The sequence below is a fragment of the Micropterus dolomieu genome, linkage group LG01, assembly GCF_021292245.1.
Source record: "Micropterus dolomieu isolate WLL.071019.BEF.003 ecotype Adirondacks linkage group LG01, ASM2129224v1, whole genome shotgun sequence".
Lineage (NCBI taxonomy): Eukaryota > Metazoa > Chordata > Actinopteri > Centrarchiformes > Centrarchidae > Micropterus > Micropterus dolomieu.
The window spans coordinates 31,935,441-31,950,821 of NC_060150.1; the positions used below are offsets into that span (position 1 = coordinate 31,935,441).

The following is a 15,381-nucleotide window of genomic DNA, read 5'->3' on the forward strand; positions in this document are numbered from 1 at the left end:
GAGCTTATCTCCTTACCTCTCCTCTTTTTCATCCGCTGGGCGAAATGAATACACCAACAGAGAGGCCGTATGCTGATGTGTGGTTGTGTGTATGATAAATGAACTTTGACTAACCCAGACATAAGGGAACAGGTAATAAAAAGCATACACACACTCAACCTGACAGTTTGTGTAAGCTGACTTTGTGTCTCTCTCGCTGCTCATTAAAAGATTCCAACCTGACTCAAAATAGCAGCCTCATTCAGCTGGACAATGATGAATAATAACCCACTGTGCCTGATGCTAACAATTAATGGAACCGATTTCTAGGTAATAAAACAACAGCTGTGCTTGAAGGAGCATTAGCAGGACCATTTATTAATTGAACACTGTCCTTTTGTTACTTCTATTCCTTCCTTCCTGTCTTCCTTTGCTTTCTGTCTTGCCTTCCTTCACTTCCTGCTGATGTAGAAGCTGGAAACCTGAATCATGCCGTTCTGCTTGTTGCTGTCGGGCAGAGAAACCAGTGCATCAGTGCAACAGCTCTACTCAGCAGCATAAGGATTTTCACAGTGAATAGCACTATCTCACAACATCATCTGAGGCCAGGGGACCGGGCTTAGCTCTTCAACTTTCTGTGCTTCTTAGCCCACCGACGTTGACTGGCAGAAATGTTGGACCAAACAGAGCTAAAGCAATGTTCAGCACATCCAGAGTCATCACTGCGGAACAAATATTTGGCAGCAAACCCTTCAGCTTAAAGTAGTTTTGCATTAGTTATTGCCTGCATGTTTTAAATGAAATATGGGCGACTATGAATCTACTGTACACATATGGAGTGTCAAGTCTGTAATGCTAAGCAGCACTGTGTATACTGGATATAATCATGTGTGCTGAACATTTGACCTAATCAAACTATGAGTGACTTGTTAGCTATCTCACGTGGAAAAATAAATCAGGAAAATTTGACGGGGAAATGAATGAAATATCTAGAAGTTGTAAAAACAAAAGGCAACTGCATTTACTGCTGCAGTTGCTGAGGTCACGTGTCCAAACAGGTCCAGCTGCCTCTTGAGTTAATACTTGGAGATACCATATGACCTTGATGACTGATAATCTTCATAGACAAAAGAGTAAATTAAGGCCTTTATATGAGATTTGAATGGAGCTAAATCCAAGGGGAACTGATTCGAATGAGAAAAATAATTAGGCTGTTTGAGGAAAGAGAACTGGGTAGCATCTCTGCAAGCCTAAAAACAGCCTAATTTTCCACCGCCTACATCCACTCTGCTGCTTTCTGCAAGTGGAAGTAGGGAGGTAGGCTTCATTTCTATAAGCACACTGACAGCTCTAAATCTGAGGAGAAAACACAAACGGCACCTACACTTGTGCCTGCAGGCTGCTGAGGAAGTTGTCAATGTGGTCCTGTGGCATGTCCCCGTCCAGGTGAGCCAAGTAGCTGTAGAGTTTGACAAAGGTGTTGAACGGGATCCTCGCAGCACCGCCCTCCTCATCCTCTGTCAGGATCTCACAGGCAAACTTCAGAGAACTCATGAGGGTCTGAGAAACCGTGTGCAGAGACACAGAAGCAGATGGTAGGAATTTTGTCAAAAAAACAAACACACACAATACATGCATTCAGCATTCAAGGATGATGACGTCCCTTATGTGCATCACAAGCACACACTGCAAATATGCTTGCATGCGCAAACACTAGCTTACAGTTTAAAAACCAGCCAATTCTATGTAGAACGTGACTGCCCTCATGTGGCAAAGAGTTCAACAGCCTAACACACAGCTGCATCCTTTCCAAACTGTTGACATCGAGCACATGATGATAATGCTGAGCTGCATTTGCTTTTGCAGATTCTAAGTCATCATCATCTGCAAATTTCTCAGTGCTTAAAGAAATTCTCTTTAATCTGTCTCTACTGCTCTTCTTCAGTTTTGAAGCAAAATCATTGGTTTTATATAGATTCAAGTATCAGAGAAGGATTCATCCAGTCATTCTATCTGGACCCCTGGGGCCCTGGTGGAAAAGTCTGGATCACGGATGTCTGGATCTAGTCTTAACACTCGAAGACTAGATTGTGTGATGGACAAAAAATGTGCTGCTTGAGGATCTCCAGCTGTGGTTTGCCTCACAGTAGGTTTTAATGCTCAAAGGAAGTGGTATAAAGTGGTGTTGGCATTTATATCTGGCCTTATGTAACATCTCACCCCTCCCAGAGCACTGCAGCCCAGGGAAAAGAACTCCATCCAGTCAATGTCTGAGCCAAAGCTGCCCAGCAACAGCAGGGTCTCAAGCTGGTCCATGGGTAGACACAGACCCTTCCATTTCTTCTGCAGTTCCTCTTTGCTGCACGTTTGCCCGGCGGACAGCTAAGATTGGGTGTGGGGAGAGGGAGGTTAGGAGAGGTGAGGAGAAAGAAAATGAGATATATCTAGTTTACTGTAAAACAAATCATGAGTTATTCTGTATTATATGTTGAAAGTATTGGATCTCGGGAATCGGGCAGCTGTGCATACTAATGATCTGTTTATCTGCAAGATTTCCTTTACTTATGCTAGACTTTTATATTGAGGAAGCTATGTAATTAAGACACAGCAGGGATAGATACATAAGAAGAGGAGTCTATTCCCACTCCAAGCTGGTATGTAAGCTACATCTGAGTGTAAATGTCCCAAAACAAATACAATCTGTGTTAGAATTGTGGCCATACAGACTTTCCTTAAATTTTTCTAATTTGTTATAGAAATAAATTGAGCCCGTTTAGATGTCATTAAGAAGTTTCAGAGACGGCTGAAGACTTACGCAGCATCGTTTATTGAGCCCGGTCGGGGAGATATGTGAACACATGCAATGCCAATACCAAATCTAAACAGTACTTTCTGTCTGGGGATATTTTTCCTACCCAGAGCTACAGAGATTCACTAAGTGTCCAAATAAGGTTATTGTTCACCCCTCTAGACATGTGTGAAGATTCCATTGGATGTTGGTTCAAGCCAAGACACTATGCTTACCAACGTTAACCTAAAGTAACACTGTGTGGCATAGAGCCAGTCAGTTTGTCTGTAATAAAAAAAATATTATCCTATATCATCTCGACCATGGGTTACCTAACAAATGGATAATAGTGCATCAATATCAAGGCAGCTGCATCAGTCAGTCGACCAAACAGAGTTTGATATACTGATTTGAAGAGTCACTGGCTCTCACCGTAGGCTTACTTTAGCTCAGCAATTGACCCTAAAATGACTGGGGGAAACCTGTGTCATAGTACCCCCAAAAGTCCTTCACACTAAATGACAGCTGTGAAAATGAATAACTGTAATACTAACATTACTGGCATAAAGAGCGAAAGACAGCGGCATCCACACAGTGTTAACACTGGTGCTTAACTGTTGGCCTTTAAGGAAATATTAATTATTAAGTTATTTTAATGAATCCACCGCAGGTGAGATAAAATAGGCTTACAATAAAATGAAACTTTAATGATCCTCATGGGGAAACAGCATCACTGCACTATGCAGATACACAGAAACAGAATAATATAAGCGAAAGTAAATGTGGATATTAAACTTAATGCAACTAATAATTACACAACATATATGTAATGAATGACAAAATGTAGCCCGCAACACTATGAAATGAAATGATATGATCAGTTTTATGAGGTGTGATCCTGCTGTAGAGAAAATACCTGTTTATGAAGAGTCTTCAGCAGACCTGGAGTCAGCCCAGTGTCTGTCTTCTGGGTGGCAACATTCATCTCCAGTCTGTCCTTGACAGGCAGACACTCCCCTTTAGACAGCGCACTGAAGTATCTGGGACACACACACACATTATTAACACACGTTTATTATTAAACACAGTGCTTAGCTTCACCCTGCTTGTCACTCATCTCCCCTGCTCCCTGAGCATGCCAATCAAATACAGTGATAAAAGATATGTAAAATGAGGCATGTGTCCAATTGAATGAGTTCTCATTGAGTACCATCAGTTGAAAAGAAACATCATATATTGCAGTTTTCTTTGTCTGGAGTTTACCAACAGTCTTATAATGCTAAAGGGCATACTGTGGCTTTTCTTACTTCACAGTTTAAATAACATTTTACAGTGAATTCGGAGGCTCGGTGACTTTCAGCATCTCTCAAAGGCAACAGAGCCTGGTGTTACTTTAATAGCATATAAACATCTTGTAACCCAGGAGACATTTGATTGTTTTTGTTTCACCATATGGCTGACTTTATGGTCTTTTACTGTAAACACTGCCAAGCTACATTGGCCAATAAAATAGCAGATGATACGACAGTCCTTAGGGGTACAAAACATTCTTGGTATATTTAAATTTTAATCCTGTGTTTTCTTTTCCTTTGTTGGAGAAAGTCAGATAGTTTAACTGCTGCAGAAACATGGATGCCCCTGGGATCCAATTACAGCCAGTCAATGCAAAAATGGGATGCACAGGTGAAGAGGGCCTGCCTTTTCACAGAGTGATTCTGCCTGGGGACACTGTTTATGGCGTTCTTTAAGAGATCAAGATTGGAATAAAACACAATCACATGTAACCCTACCCTTGACCCAAACCACCTCTGACAAAGACTAAGACTTACGCCGCAGACCACAGCAGCAAATCCTTGGGCTGTGTACGGATGGCTGCCTTGGTGAAGTTTTTGAGGATGTCTGGCAGCAGGGGAGGGATGTTGATTTGCTGGGCACAGTAGATTGTGTCTGGAAGAGGCATGGCTGCAATATAAAACATTTTTATATAGTCCAATTAGCAGATGAGATCTAGCAGAAAGCAGACCTAAGAGAAAGTTTAAAAAAAATTTTTTTTTAAAGTGGCAGCTCCCTGGCCACTTAAAACTGTGCGTGCACATTGACAATAACACACCATTAGGCTAGCTGTAACATAAAAAGTCCATTCTGGTTCTCTTGACTTTGCGTTAATGTTGAAGCTGCACTGTAGAAGTTTGACAAAAGTATGTAGGTAAAGACCATGAACACAACATCCAAAGGGGACACGTTGGAAAAGCTACAGTACATTTCATACAATGGAGTTATCAATATTATACATTTCCTAGAAATGACATACAGCAAAACAGGCCAAGTATATTAGTATGCCTGTGAATCTGGCATTAGCCACCCCAAAAGGTGTTGCTGAATCCGCCCTACAAACGGCGAATAAAGAAACAAACCGTTAGGACACTGACGTTACGTTAGATATAATTTACAGCTAAAGTTAACCGCTCAAGAGCTATTCTGTTTTGACAAAACATTTCTACTTGTTCTTGAAAAAGTATGGAGAGCAAAACTAATTTCTTAATTGCTCTATATATTTAAATATATGTAAATGCATTTATACAATTAACGTTAATTAAGTCAGCTCCTTTTGGTCATAATGCTACCTGCCACAAACGTAACGTTAACGTTAGTTGGCAATTCTTGGCTAAGAGCCAAAAGGCATTTTTCTAACTTTAGCTGTCAGAAATCTTCAATATCATTAAACACTGTAACGTTACCTGGGTTGTTGAATAATGAATGTGGACCACAAACCGCACAAAGATGGGCTCAAATATGGGTGGCTAGCTCAAATGTAAATTTATTCCTAGCACCTGATGTGTGTATTGCAGCATCGTCGCTTAGTAACAGCGTTCTACGTTTGTTTAAGGGGGGGCTAAAACGCTCCGTGAAGTGCATTACCGCCCCCTTCTGCTGAGGAGGGTGTACCATCTTACTGTTCAACAGTGTTTCACGAATAAAATTACATCCGTTAACTCAATTTCCACTTATTACTCTTCCAAACATTAATTCTAAAAAGCTCTGATGCATAAAGGGAATAGGACACATGGTCTGGTTGAGACACTGAACAATCACAAAGTAACATAACAGGTAAGTCTGGCAGAGAAAGAAGGCTATAAAATTAAAGATTATTTAACACCTTTGTGGAGAATGTAATGAGAATGTAATTCTCCATCCGTTGCCCTCTTGAAATGTAACCCACAAACATTTAAAAGATTTTACTTGCTTGTGCAATGCCCAGGAAAATGTACTGGATACAGGCTATGACAATGTTGGTATAGTCGTCTATTGTCCTGGCATAAACATGGTGAAAACTGGTATAACCATGAACATGTCTTCATTGTCATATTAAAGTTAGTTAACTGCCCCGAATCAGGTAACACACATTCGGACAAACACACAATGACAAACACCATCTGTGTCAACACATACATTTATTGAAGTGATGCCATAGCCAGGCAAAACATCATAGTGACAATTTTATTATTAAACAGCTTCTTGAAAATACAGGTTTACACAGACTGTGATTAGAAAATAATAATACATCTACCAGTTTTTGGTAACCAAATGGACATGGTCAATTTAAAAAAAGCAGAATTCCCCCCCAAGCACACCAGACGCTCAAAAGAAGTCAGCAACTATGATAGACCAGAGAGACAAATTCATACTTGTGCAATAGGCACACATGCACATTGACACTATCACTGTCAGGTCGTATGCAGTGGCAAGTGCACATTTATTGTAGCACATGTGTAAATTGAGTTGAGTAGGTAGAACCTGCGTCTGAAATCCCTTTCAGATTCAACTAACTTAACATTTAATAGGAGCCATGTAATACAAACAGCATAGCGTTTCCTCTCCCATGTTCTGACACTGGGGCAAACAAATGTCTAAAAAGTAATTATTAAACAATGATAAGGATGGACTCTAGCAAAAACAACACAGGTTATGTGGACTAATGGACTATCCCAAGGTGCTAGTCCCCTTTTACCCCTCCCGAATGTCATCTCTTTTTCCACTTCATACAAAAATAAAACTGTGCTTCCCCAAAAACCCACCCTGGACACTCTCCTGTGCCTATAAAACTATCTCGGATCAGATAATACCCCCCACTGATACCTCCAGGCAGGGACTACACTGTTCCCAACCAACTATTACTCCATAAGCTTCTTTCCCTTTCCCTTCCCTGGACGAGACTTGGACCCAGTCATATTTTGAGAGGCGTTCAAGTGCAGTTATGCAATTATCAGAGTTTGTGTAACACAATGGAACCATCTGCACCGTCCGCCCCAAAGCGCAAAAACACATCGATCTTGTACAATATTCAGACGAAAGAAATTCCTTACAGATAACCGAACGATTTGTAACTGACCCAGCTGTCCGTGGCTGGCAATCCCAAAAGCATTGTAGGGCTACAGATGATACAAGCAACATTTTGAGTCTATGCAAATACACAGAGTCCTGTTTAGAAATAGTCAAAGATTTTTAACCTTTGCGTACACACAACTATATTGATTCAGAGTTAGTGAGTTTTAATAATAAGTAATATAATTTTATTGTTTAAATAGACCTCATAGGAACACGTGGACGTGGGCAACTTTCTGTATCAACTGGCAGGTAACACTAAGACCTTGGCAATTTGGAATCAAATCACTGTAGAACAGAAGACAATACAGACCAATGTATGATTGAAAGATTATGCTTGTTGGTCAATGGAAGTTTCATTTTCTCAATGTTTATTTTAAATAAATGGGTGATCCTGCTTTGCTCTTTTATTGTGGGATCAATCCCGTCCCCGATGTTTTCCTCAAAATGTTTTCTTCGTTCTGTAGTTGCATGATTATTAGACCACTTAAATGCTTTTGGGAGACCAGGCCTTACCCGCTACAAACCCCAAGCTGGTCAGTCACAGGGTTCGGTGTTTCCGTGGTTCTATCTCTTGCCCCTTTTATTACCAGCAGGGGGTTTCTTGAGCTGGAGAAGGGGCCCTCCTGTGCTGAAGCCTGCAGTAGGCTGGTTAGACACGCCAAATGTCAGGCCAGCTGAGGGGTTGATGCCAGGGTTGCTGAAGTTAAAGCCTGAGCTGCTGCTGCTACCAAAACCTAGAAAAGCAAGAGACAGGGGACACAGAAGGACATAAAAGAAAGAGAAAAATATAAGAAATGTTAGAGAGAACAGAAGTAATGGAAAAAATAAAGGATAAAAATAAAAGGGCTGATTCCAGCATTTGCTACGTTGTGAACAGATTTTGTCCACCTGGTGTTAAAACCCCATATCCTAAAATGATTTGTGGCCAAACTGGCAGCACAATGGCTGCTTAGACTACACAAGGATGACGTTGTCAAAGCCTACTTACAGCAGAGAGAAAACCAGAGAAACATATCATATAGTATCTGCACATTGCTTTGAAGCTCAGAACAGCTTGTCCAACTGCATCTGATGACATAAGCTCAAAGAAATATTACAATTCAGGAAGTACAACTTGTAAACATAAGCCTACTCAGACTCCTACTCATTTCTAGTTGGAGCCAGGTGTGATGGGGGTTATATACAGTATGTCTGTACCTGCACTCAGACTGCCTCCTGTGGGCTTACTGGTGGAGGAGAAGGCAAAAGAAGAACCCCCAGTCCCCACCCCACCAAATCCTGGCCCACCACCAAAACCTGTGGGAGAGAGTGACATGGAAGTCAGTTTGGGCTAAGCACACAGCCTACACTAGGAATGAATGCAAGGAGCAGTGTCTCAGGAGCACACACAGGCAGATATCAGCAAAACATGTATGGAAAATAAATGCCACAACCTAGTCAACAGAGAGCTACGCACAGCTTAACTTCTGACTGGAGAATAAAACAGGACTCACAGTACACTGCATGGCAAGGCAAACGCCAAAGGGAGAAAAACAAGAAATATTTTACCCAAACACAACCAACTACATGAGAACACGCCAACTTTGGTGTGCGTTCAGACCACTTGTTCTCACAATGCAAGTTACTTTTAACTGGCTGTTGTGGCCAAGTGGATTTGCCAGTGTTTTAGTAACATGTATGGCAATATTTTAGTTTAACAGGCTGGTGAATTTGTTCTGGGCCAGATTTCTCCTCACTAAGGAAAATAAAATCATCCAACTTGTCACATGTAAAAAAGTTACAGTGACTTGTGGCAAATGGTTGCTCAGTTTTCTTGTGGTGTGAACGCACTTGACCTCTTGCGCAAGGAAGAGCAGAAACAAAAACGAAACTGCCAAGCTTTGATTGCACCACTCTCTCAGACACATACACACTGCCTACCACTACTTTCATACAAGAGAACACAAAGACTGAGGCTGCCTGGCATTAAAGGCTAGGAGGCATTAGGGAAATGTTAACACTGTGTTAAGGACAGTGAAGGACAAAACAAAAGGGAATATTTACTTAAAAAAAAAAAAAAAAAAAAAAAAGGCAGAGGCGATACCTCCAAGGGTAGAAGAGCCCAAGCTAGTGCCCACTGCTGAGGCAAAGGGGTTTCCAAACCCTGCCCCCAAGGGTGCCTGGGTCCCTAAGGCACACAGAGAGAGCATAAAGCTTTACTCCTCTGAATGCGTTGCGAGATAAACTATGTTCCTCACCTTCTTTGACAGAAAAAAAGCTGGTAAGAACATTCACCATGGGACGGATATATGTATTTTATGACTAGCACTTCTGTAACATAAAATTTACTTCATTTTCACATTGACAATATCACATTTTAAAATATGATTAAATATCAAGATTAAAAAGGAAAAATATGAATAGTTTAAGTTTTTAAATGCACCTCTAAGTCTGCAACAGATGGTATAAGAGAAATCTAATAGAGGTTGTTTGTGGGAATGCCAAAAGATTGTAGCAGCTATGTACCTTCTCTTTATAACCTCATATGGTGCATTAAATATATTACTACTTTATAACTGCACCATCACAATACAACTGATGTGCACAATTATATGTACTTTTAAACCTTTACAACAATATTTATAAACCAACATTCCAGCTAATCAGCAGTAGTTATAATTGCTGACAAACTGTGGAAAAGAATGCTGCTAGTTCTTTCACTCAGAAACTTGTCCTTTTTTTCCTCCTTTTATGTATTCAAATTTTGCATGGCTTCCAATTAGCCTGCATTGTTATAACAACTCCAGTCAAAAAGAAACCAGGACAAACGTTTGTTTGTTTAAAAATTGATTTATTGTCAATTTAATATGCAACTCCACTTACATAAAACACAAACAGTTTAGAACAGAATTGATTGTTAATTGCTAATTGCTACTGCATTTGACAAGTTTCCAAATTTTTCAAGATTTCTGAGAGTGAATGAACTAGCATACCCTTAAAAAAAAAATGCATCACACAATTATTGTATATAGCTTAAAAGGCACACCATATTATATATTAAATATACTGTATCAACAGGCATTGGTTATATACGTTTAAACACATTCATCTACAAGTAAAAGCACTCGAGATTTAGATAAGAAATGTGAATTTGGCATCTACGGCTGCCTCTCAGTGTAAACTGGTCAAAATAAAGGAAACTCAGTGATATGTTATAGTTTGCTTGAAGTGAGTGTGTTCAAGTTTCAGGTCACCCTTTCATCAGGAATAGAATGACCGTGGTGCTGCACGTTTGTTTGAACACCTTTCACCAGTGTATTCTTAGACATAATAACAGCCAAATTCTTGGTGGTTAATGGTGGTTGGGTTTTGTTTAACAAAAAAAGCTGCACCGTGGATAAATCTACACATGGTTACAGGCTAGAAAAACTTTGTTTGATCAAGTCTCACTTAGTGGAGGTGACTGGTTAACATATTGTAAGAGACTCTTTAGTCTAGATTTTAGATAAACAAATCAGATTAGCAAATGTTTACCATATCAGAGATCACAAAGAACCCCCAACCCCCCACAAAAACACAACCTGTACCTCCTGAAAGCCACCACTACAAAAAAGCATAAAATAACGTAACATATGACGCAAGCATATGATAAATGGCCAAAGGAAATGGAGAGAACAAGAACATTCAAAATAGTCTGTAACAGCCAATTAGTCAAAAGACCACACTCTGATTTTTGACTTATCTAGCCCGTTTTGGAGAACTGATGTGCTTAAGCTCAATATCACACAAAAAAGTACGATACCATATACACAATTGAGAATAATTGACTTTTAGAATAACTCATCTTAAGCGCTGTATGCAAATTTTGGTGCTAGTACTATGTCAACCATTAAAAAAAAAAAAACATCACATTTAAATTCCTTCACGTTAAAAAAAAAAAAAAAAAGGAGGGGAGGTAAATGGGATCACTCCTGCTGTTGTAATGGCATTCAAGGAGAATACAGCAGTCAGCATTTGCATACATATTACTGACAGATACTGAGAAGATACCTAACATACAGGAATACGGGAGCTAAAGATCCAAGATCACCTTCAAGGTCCAAACACCTTTGACAGAATAATTAGTGCGACTGTAGGGATGTGGAAGACAATATATTAAAGTGTAAACTAAACTACACTAGTAAAAGTCAAAATTCAGAACAAATTTGGAATCCAGCTAAAAGACATCCAGCTAAGTCCAACACTGTATCTCGATCCTACAAATAAGTTTAGAGTTGTTCAACGGAGGACTGGAATGTCCAAAGCAGCAGTTTCTTAACACGTAGCGGCTCCATCACAAAAAACTAATTTTTTTAAAAATCGATTAGTTTGGGTTCACCGAGCACCACTGTAACTAGCAGCAATATACAGATAAGTGCTGGAGCGTGAACTGAAAACCAGTTTATATCACAACACATTAAACCACTTTACATTTTTTGTCCCAACTTGTCTGAGCGCCAAAGATGCTAAGCTCTCACCAGTATCTACACCAAGCAACACTGTATCCTTTTATCACAAAATGGTGGGAAATAAACCCCACGCAGACATGCAACCTGATCACACTGACCTGTCTACTTCATTTGGCACCGATTTATTTTACTGGTAACTGAAGGACCAGTGTGAGCAGCAAAAACCAAACTCCTCCTCTGAACTATCAAACAAATTGGACCCAATCAATGAGTCAGTAAAACCAATGTCAAAGTAGATTTCCAAACAACAAAATCAAAGAAACTTGTTTCGGCAAAAGGTCCATACAAAGTACCACCACGTTGGATAAAATACCTGAAATTACAACTTGTGAACAGCACTTTTACTCTACATCTTCAGTTAACTGAACTTAATGTGAAATGATCCAGCCCTGTTACACTGGCAGTAGCCCTTAGGTGAAATATTTTAAATCAAGTAACAGTGGTGTGGCCTCATACAACCAAACCAACTAACGAATGCATTTTAGTATTTTGTCACGGGGCTATTTTACAAGGTTACCAGCCTCGCTTCCACTTCAAGACCAAGCAAGTGCAGTAATGGAAAGACAATTTCTAAGTTTAAATTTACAGTTCAGATACTTAAATAGTTTATATTTTCAATCCTGAGTCTTTTGGCACGTTTCACCCTCATGTCCATTGAGGCACAAATCTGAACAAGCTTTTGGCCGACGCAACCAACGACCACACCGACAAGTATGTGGGTCAAACAAGAATCTGCCTGAAGTAAGCGCCACCCAGCTGCGTGGTTAGTGTTATATGTGCTGTGATGCCGGCCACCCTCCACTGTGCCATTCCAATCATGGACTAAGTTACACACAAACAAAAAAACTAAATAGAAATAAATAGGTAAATAAATACTGAAGAGACCAAGACATCCACTTTTGATTAGGGTTAGTCTATGAAATGACTGAGTCAAATACTAGAAAATAACCACTATCTGGCATTAGGTATGGGAATTATGCTAAAAATGATCACTAAAAAAAGCCATCATGTAACCCAGTGCACAACTCTGGCGTTAACAGACATGCAAAGCTATGAGTTAGAAATAAATTACAGCATAATGCAGCCTTTTCAGACAGCTAGCATACCCAGGGCATACAGGGTTACAAGAAACAAATGAGCAGAAATTTATTTGGCTTTATATGAAATTAAAAAAATGGAAAGCAACACAAAAACAAGTAGGCACCAAGGTAGTGTGCGCTTCGACCACACAAGTGAATCTTATCTACTGTGGCAACAGTGTTTGTGAAAGTTTTCTGCAAACTGTCATTAAGAAATAGATAAAGGTAAAATATTCCCATCCCTACTTAGCACACTCAAATAGGCTAGATGCTTTTTCAGAATAGCTCCTCCATGTCCTGCTAAGTGATCAAAAGGTATGTGAATGTCCATATAGTAGTATATGGAAACAATAAGCCACATTCATTGTCTGGGTAACAACTGGTGGTTATCAGATCTGATTACCGGTAAAAAAAGCAAATCTGACAGAAGCAGCCAAAATCTGCAAGTGAAACCAGACTTAAGCTGTCGTTTCTATAATTTGCCATGTGAGAATTTGAAGAACTATACTGCCCTTTGCAACCCAATCCAATTGAAAAGTTGCATTCAAACGTGTGAAGTCAGTCTTTACGACACTTTTACTTTAAAAAAAAAATAGATAGTAGAAACATGCTAATATACATGCTAATATACATAATACTTTAGTTTGTTTATAGTTTGTTCCTTGTTAAGTAATCCAACCTGATATGCCAGTAAGTGGCCTCCACACCAAAGCCTCCAGAAAGGGCTGAAAATGGGCTTCACATCTCAGAGATGTAGCAACAACAATAATAGACAACTCTTCACATAGTTATTTTAGTTGTACAATGTTTAAAAGTGAATTTAGTGGGATGGCTGAGGTGACTGAAACAATATGACCTGCTCGACTGCATTTTGTAACATTGGTGGTATGGGGCTTATTTAAATATTTTTGGGTTATACCAATTCCTAATGTCAATTTGGCACCACACCTCCGACACCAATCTCAGAGTAGGCAGTATGCATAATAAAAAGATGCATATTAATAGTGTGAAGAACAATCTTTATAAATAGTGTTGTTTTTACTGGCAGAAGATGTAAAGAATTTAAATTGTGGCATGGTATTTAACATTTAACGAACATCTTTTACATTGCTTGATCAATAAATAGGCCTTTTTTTAAATAAAAATGTATGCATTTGGTTAAATTTTTTAGAGTATGATTCCTTGGTCTAAAATGGGCATTGTAATGCTAAGACCCTGAACAAGAGAAGCTGCATTCTCTTCTTAAAAAAAAAAAACAAAAAGTTCTGTATTTTCAGAGAAGATGATCCAATTTGGTGACTGAAGAGAGTAGGAGCTACATTATAATACATGTATAGCTTACACACCAACTGATCACCCAGACATAATGTTAATTGTTTATTTAAATGCACCCAATCCTGACAAATCATTCAGGTTTCGGTTTAAGTATATCTAAAACACAGAGCAAGTGTCTAACACGTCTAACCCCATTATACATAATAACCTTCATAGAGTTGGCTCATTCCAAGCATCCATTGAGAAAAAACAAACAAAAATAACAACAGTTCAAACTCAAATGAATCTCTAATAATTACTTCAAGATTCAAGAAAATTGAGATAGCTGGACTTTCTCTCCCATTATATAATGTCTCGTAAAACGTCAGCCTCACATACCTGCTCAAACATTCTATTAAGAGCGGGCCCAGGGAGAAAATAGAGGAAGTAGGTTATTATGTCCTTGGTATTACTTAAAGTGTTTGTATAACATTCTCAAGTGTATGGCACCAACACTGCCAGATTTCCCAAGGGAGCAATCTATAAAATGTCCTCACTCTAGTGTTGTAAGGCGCATTAAATAAATGTGTCTAACCCTTGAACTGAGAGTCAGTCACAAGATGGTAAGGCAGCACAATGGTTTCCTGTAGGTCATCTCTCCCTTTCTCCCGCTGTCTTTAACCATTCTTTCTACAGACAAAGTACAGACATTAGTTTGGCACCAGCTGAAGCTTTTTTTTGTTTTTTAGTATTTGTAATCATCCTCTGTGTCCCCTTTTGACCTGTCCGCTCCGACAATTGTCTAATTTTAAAAAACACTCTCCCAAACTTCTTAATACATTTGCCTCTCCCCTCCCTCCTATATTTGAAGGTGAGAGGAATATCGCTTTCTAAAACTTGTAGGCAGTCAGACCTGGAGTTGGCTGCTGTTGCTGGGTCAATGTGGCTGCCATGGCAACCGCTGCAGCGTTGGGCACACTGGAGAACGGGGCAGGCCCGGTCGTGACTCGCGCCGTACTCTGCCACTTCCTGTTGGATGCCCGTTTGGACTCAAAGACATCCGTGGAGTCTTCCAGGAAGGCCCGGCGGTAAGATAGGTACTGGTGCTTCAAGATCTGTGATATCAGGCATTAACAAAAGGGAAAGACAAGAAAAAAGGAAGAAAAAAAGAAATAAATTAACATGTTGTAAAACAAAACAATAACATGATCACAATACTATTCAACTTCAAGTTGATAAATGCCTTATCACACTGCCCTAGATATTATAAAACAACATTTCAAAATAACTGACCTTGACATTCTCATGGACAGACTGGAGCTGGGCAGCCTGCGCAACAAATGTCTGGTACAACTTCTGCATGGCCATGGTCAGGTCTGGAAACAAAAAACACAGAATCATCATCATC

The 15,381-nt window shown here is 39.6% G+C and overlaps 2 protein-coding genes across 2 annotated transcripts in view; both read right to left on the bottom strand.

Annotated features, from left to right (window-relative positions):
- Window positions 1-327: 327 nt before the first annotated feature.
- ropn1l (rhophilin associated tail protein 1-like) lies at window positions 328-5,635 on the bottom strand. The gene is made up of 6 exons (XM_046065262.1): window positions 5,506-5,635; window positions 4,597-4,729; window positions 3,684-3,807; window positions 2,200-2,361; window positions 1,364-1,539; window positions 328-486 (listed from the first exon to the last, which is right to left on the bottom strand). Exons 2-6 carry the CDS (start codon window positions 4,725-4,727, stop codon window positions 432-434), a joined length of 648 nt encoding a protein of 215 aa, XP_045921218.1. The 5' UTR covers window positions 4,728-4,729; window positions 5,506-5,635; the 3' UTR covers window positions 328-431.
- A 565-nt stretch (window positions 5,636-6,200) lies between these two features.
- The window catches only part of nup58 (nucleoporin 58), a 16,873-nt gene continuing 7,692 nt past the window's right edge, over window positions 6,201-15,381 (bottom strand). Inside the window, exons 12-13 of the mRNA XM_046065268.1 lie at window positions 8,351-8,449; window positions 6,201-7,887 (exon numbers count right to left, since the gene is read on the bottom strand). Coding sequence (XP_045921224.1) covers window positions 7,718-7,887; window positions 8,351-8,449 — 269 coding nt within the window. The 3' untranslated portion in view covers window positions 6,201-7,717. The remainder of the gene's footprint in view (window positions 7,888-8,350; window positions 8,450-15,381) is intronic.

Excerpts from the sequence above, each read along its gene's own strand:
- ropn1l (XM_046065262.1), bottom strand. The coding sequence starts at position 4,727 with ATGCCTCTTCCAGACACAATCTACTGTGCCCAGCAAATCAACATCCCT. Across the intron at positions 3,808-4,596 it reads TTGCTGCTGTGGTCTGCGGC|ATACTTCAGTGCGCTGTCTA; the intron begins GTAAGTCTTAGT and ends TGTGTGTCCCAG. Across the intron at positions 1,540-2,199 it reads GCTGCAGTGCTCTGGGAGGG|ACCCTCATGAGTTCTCTGAA; the intron begins GTGAGATGTTAC and ends ACGGTTTCTCAG.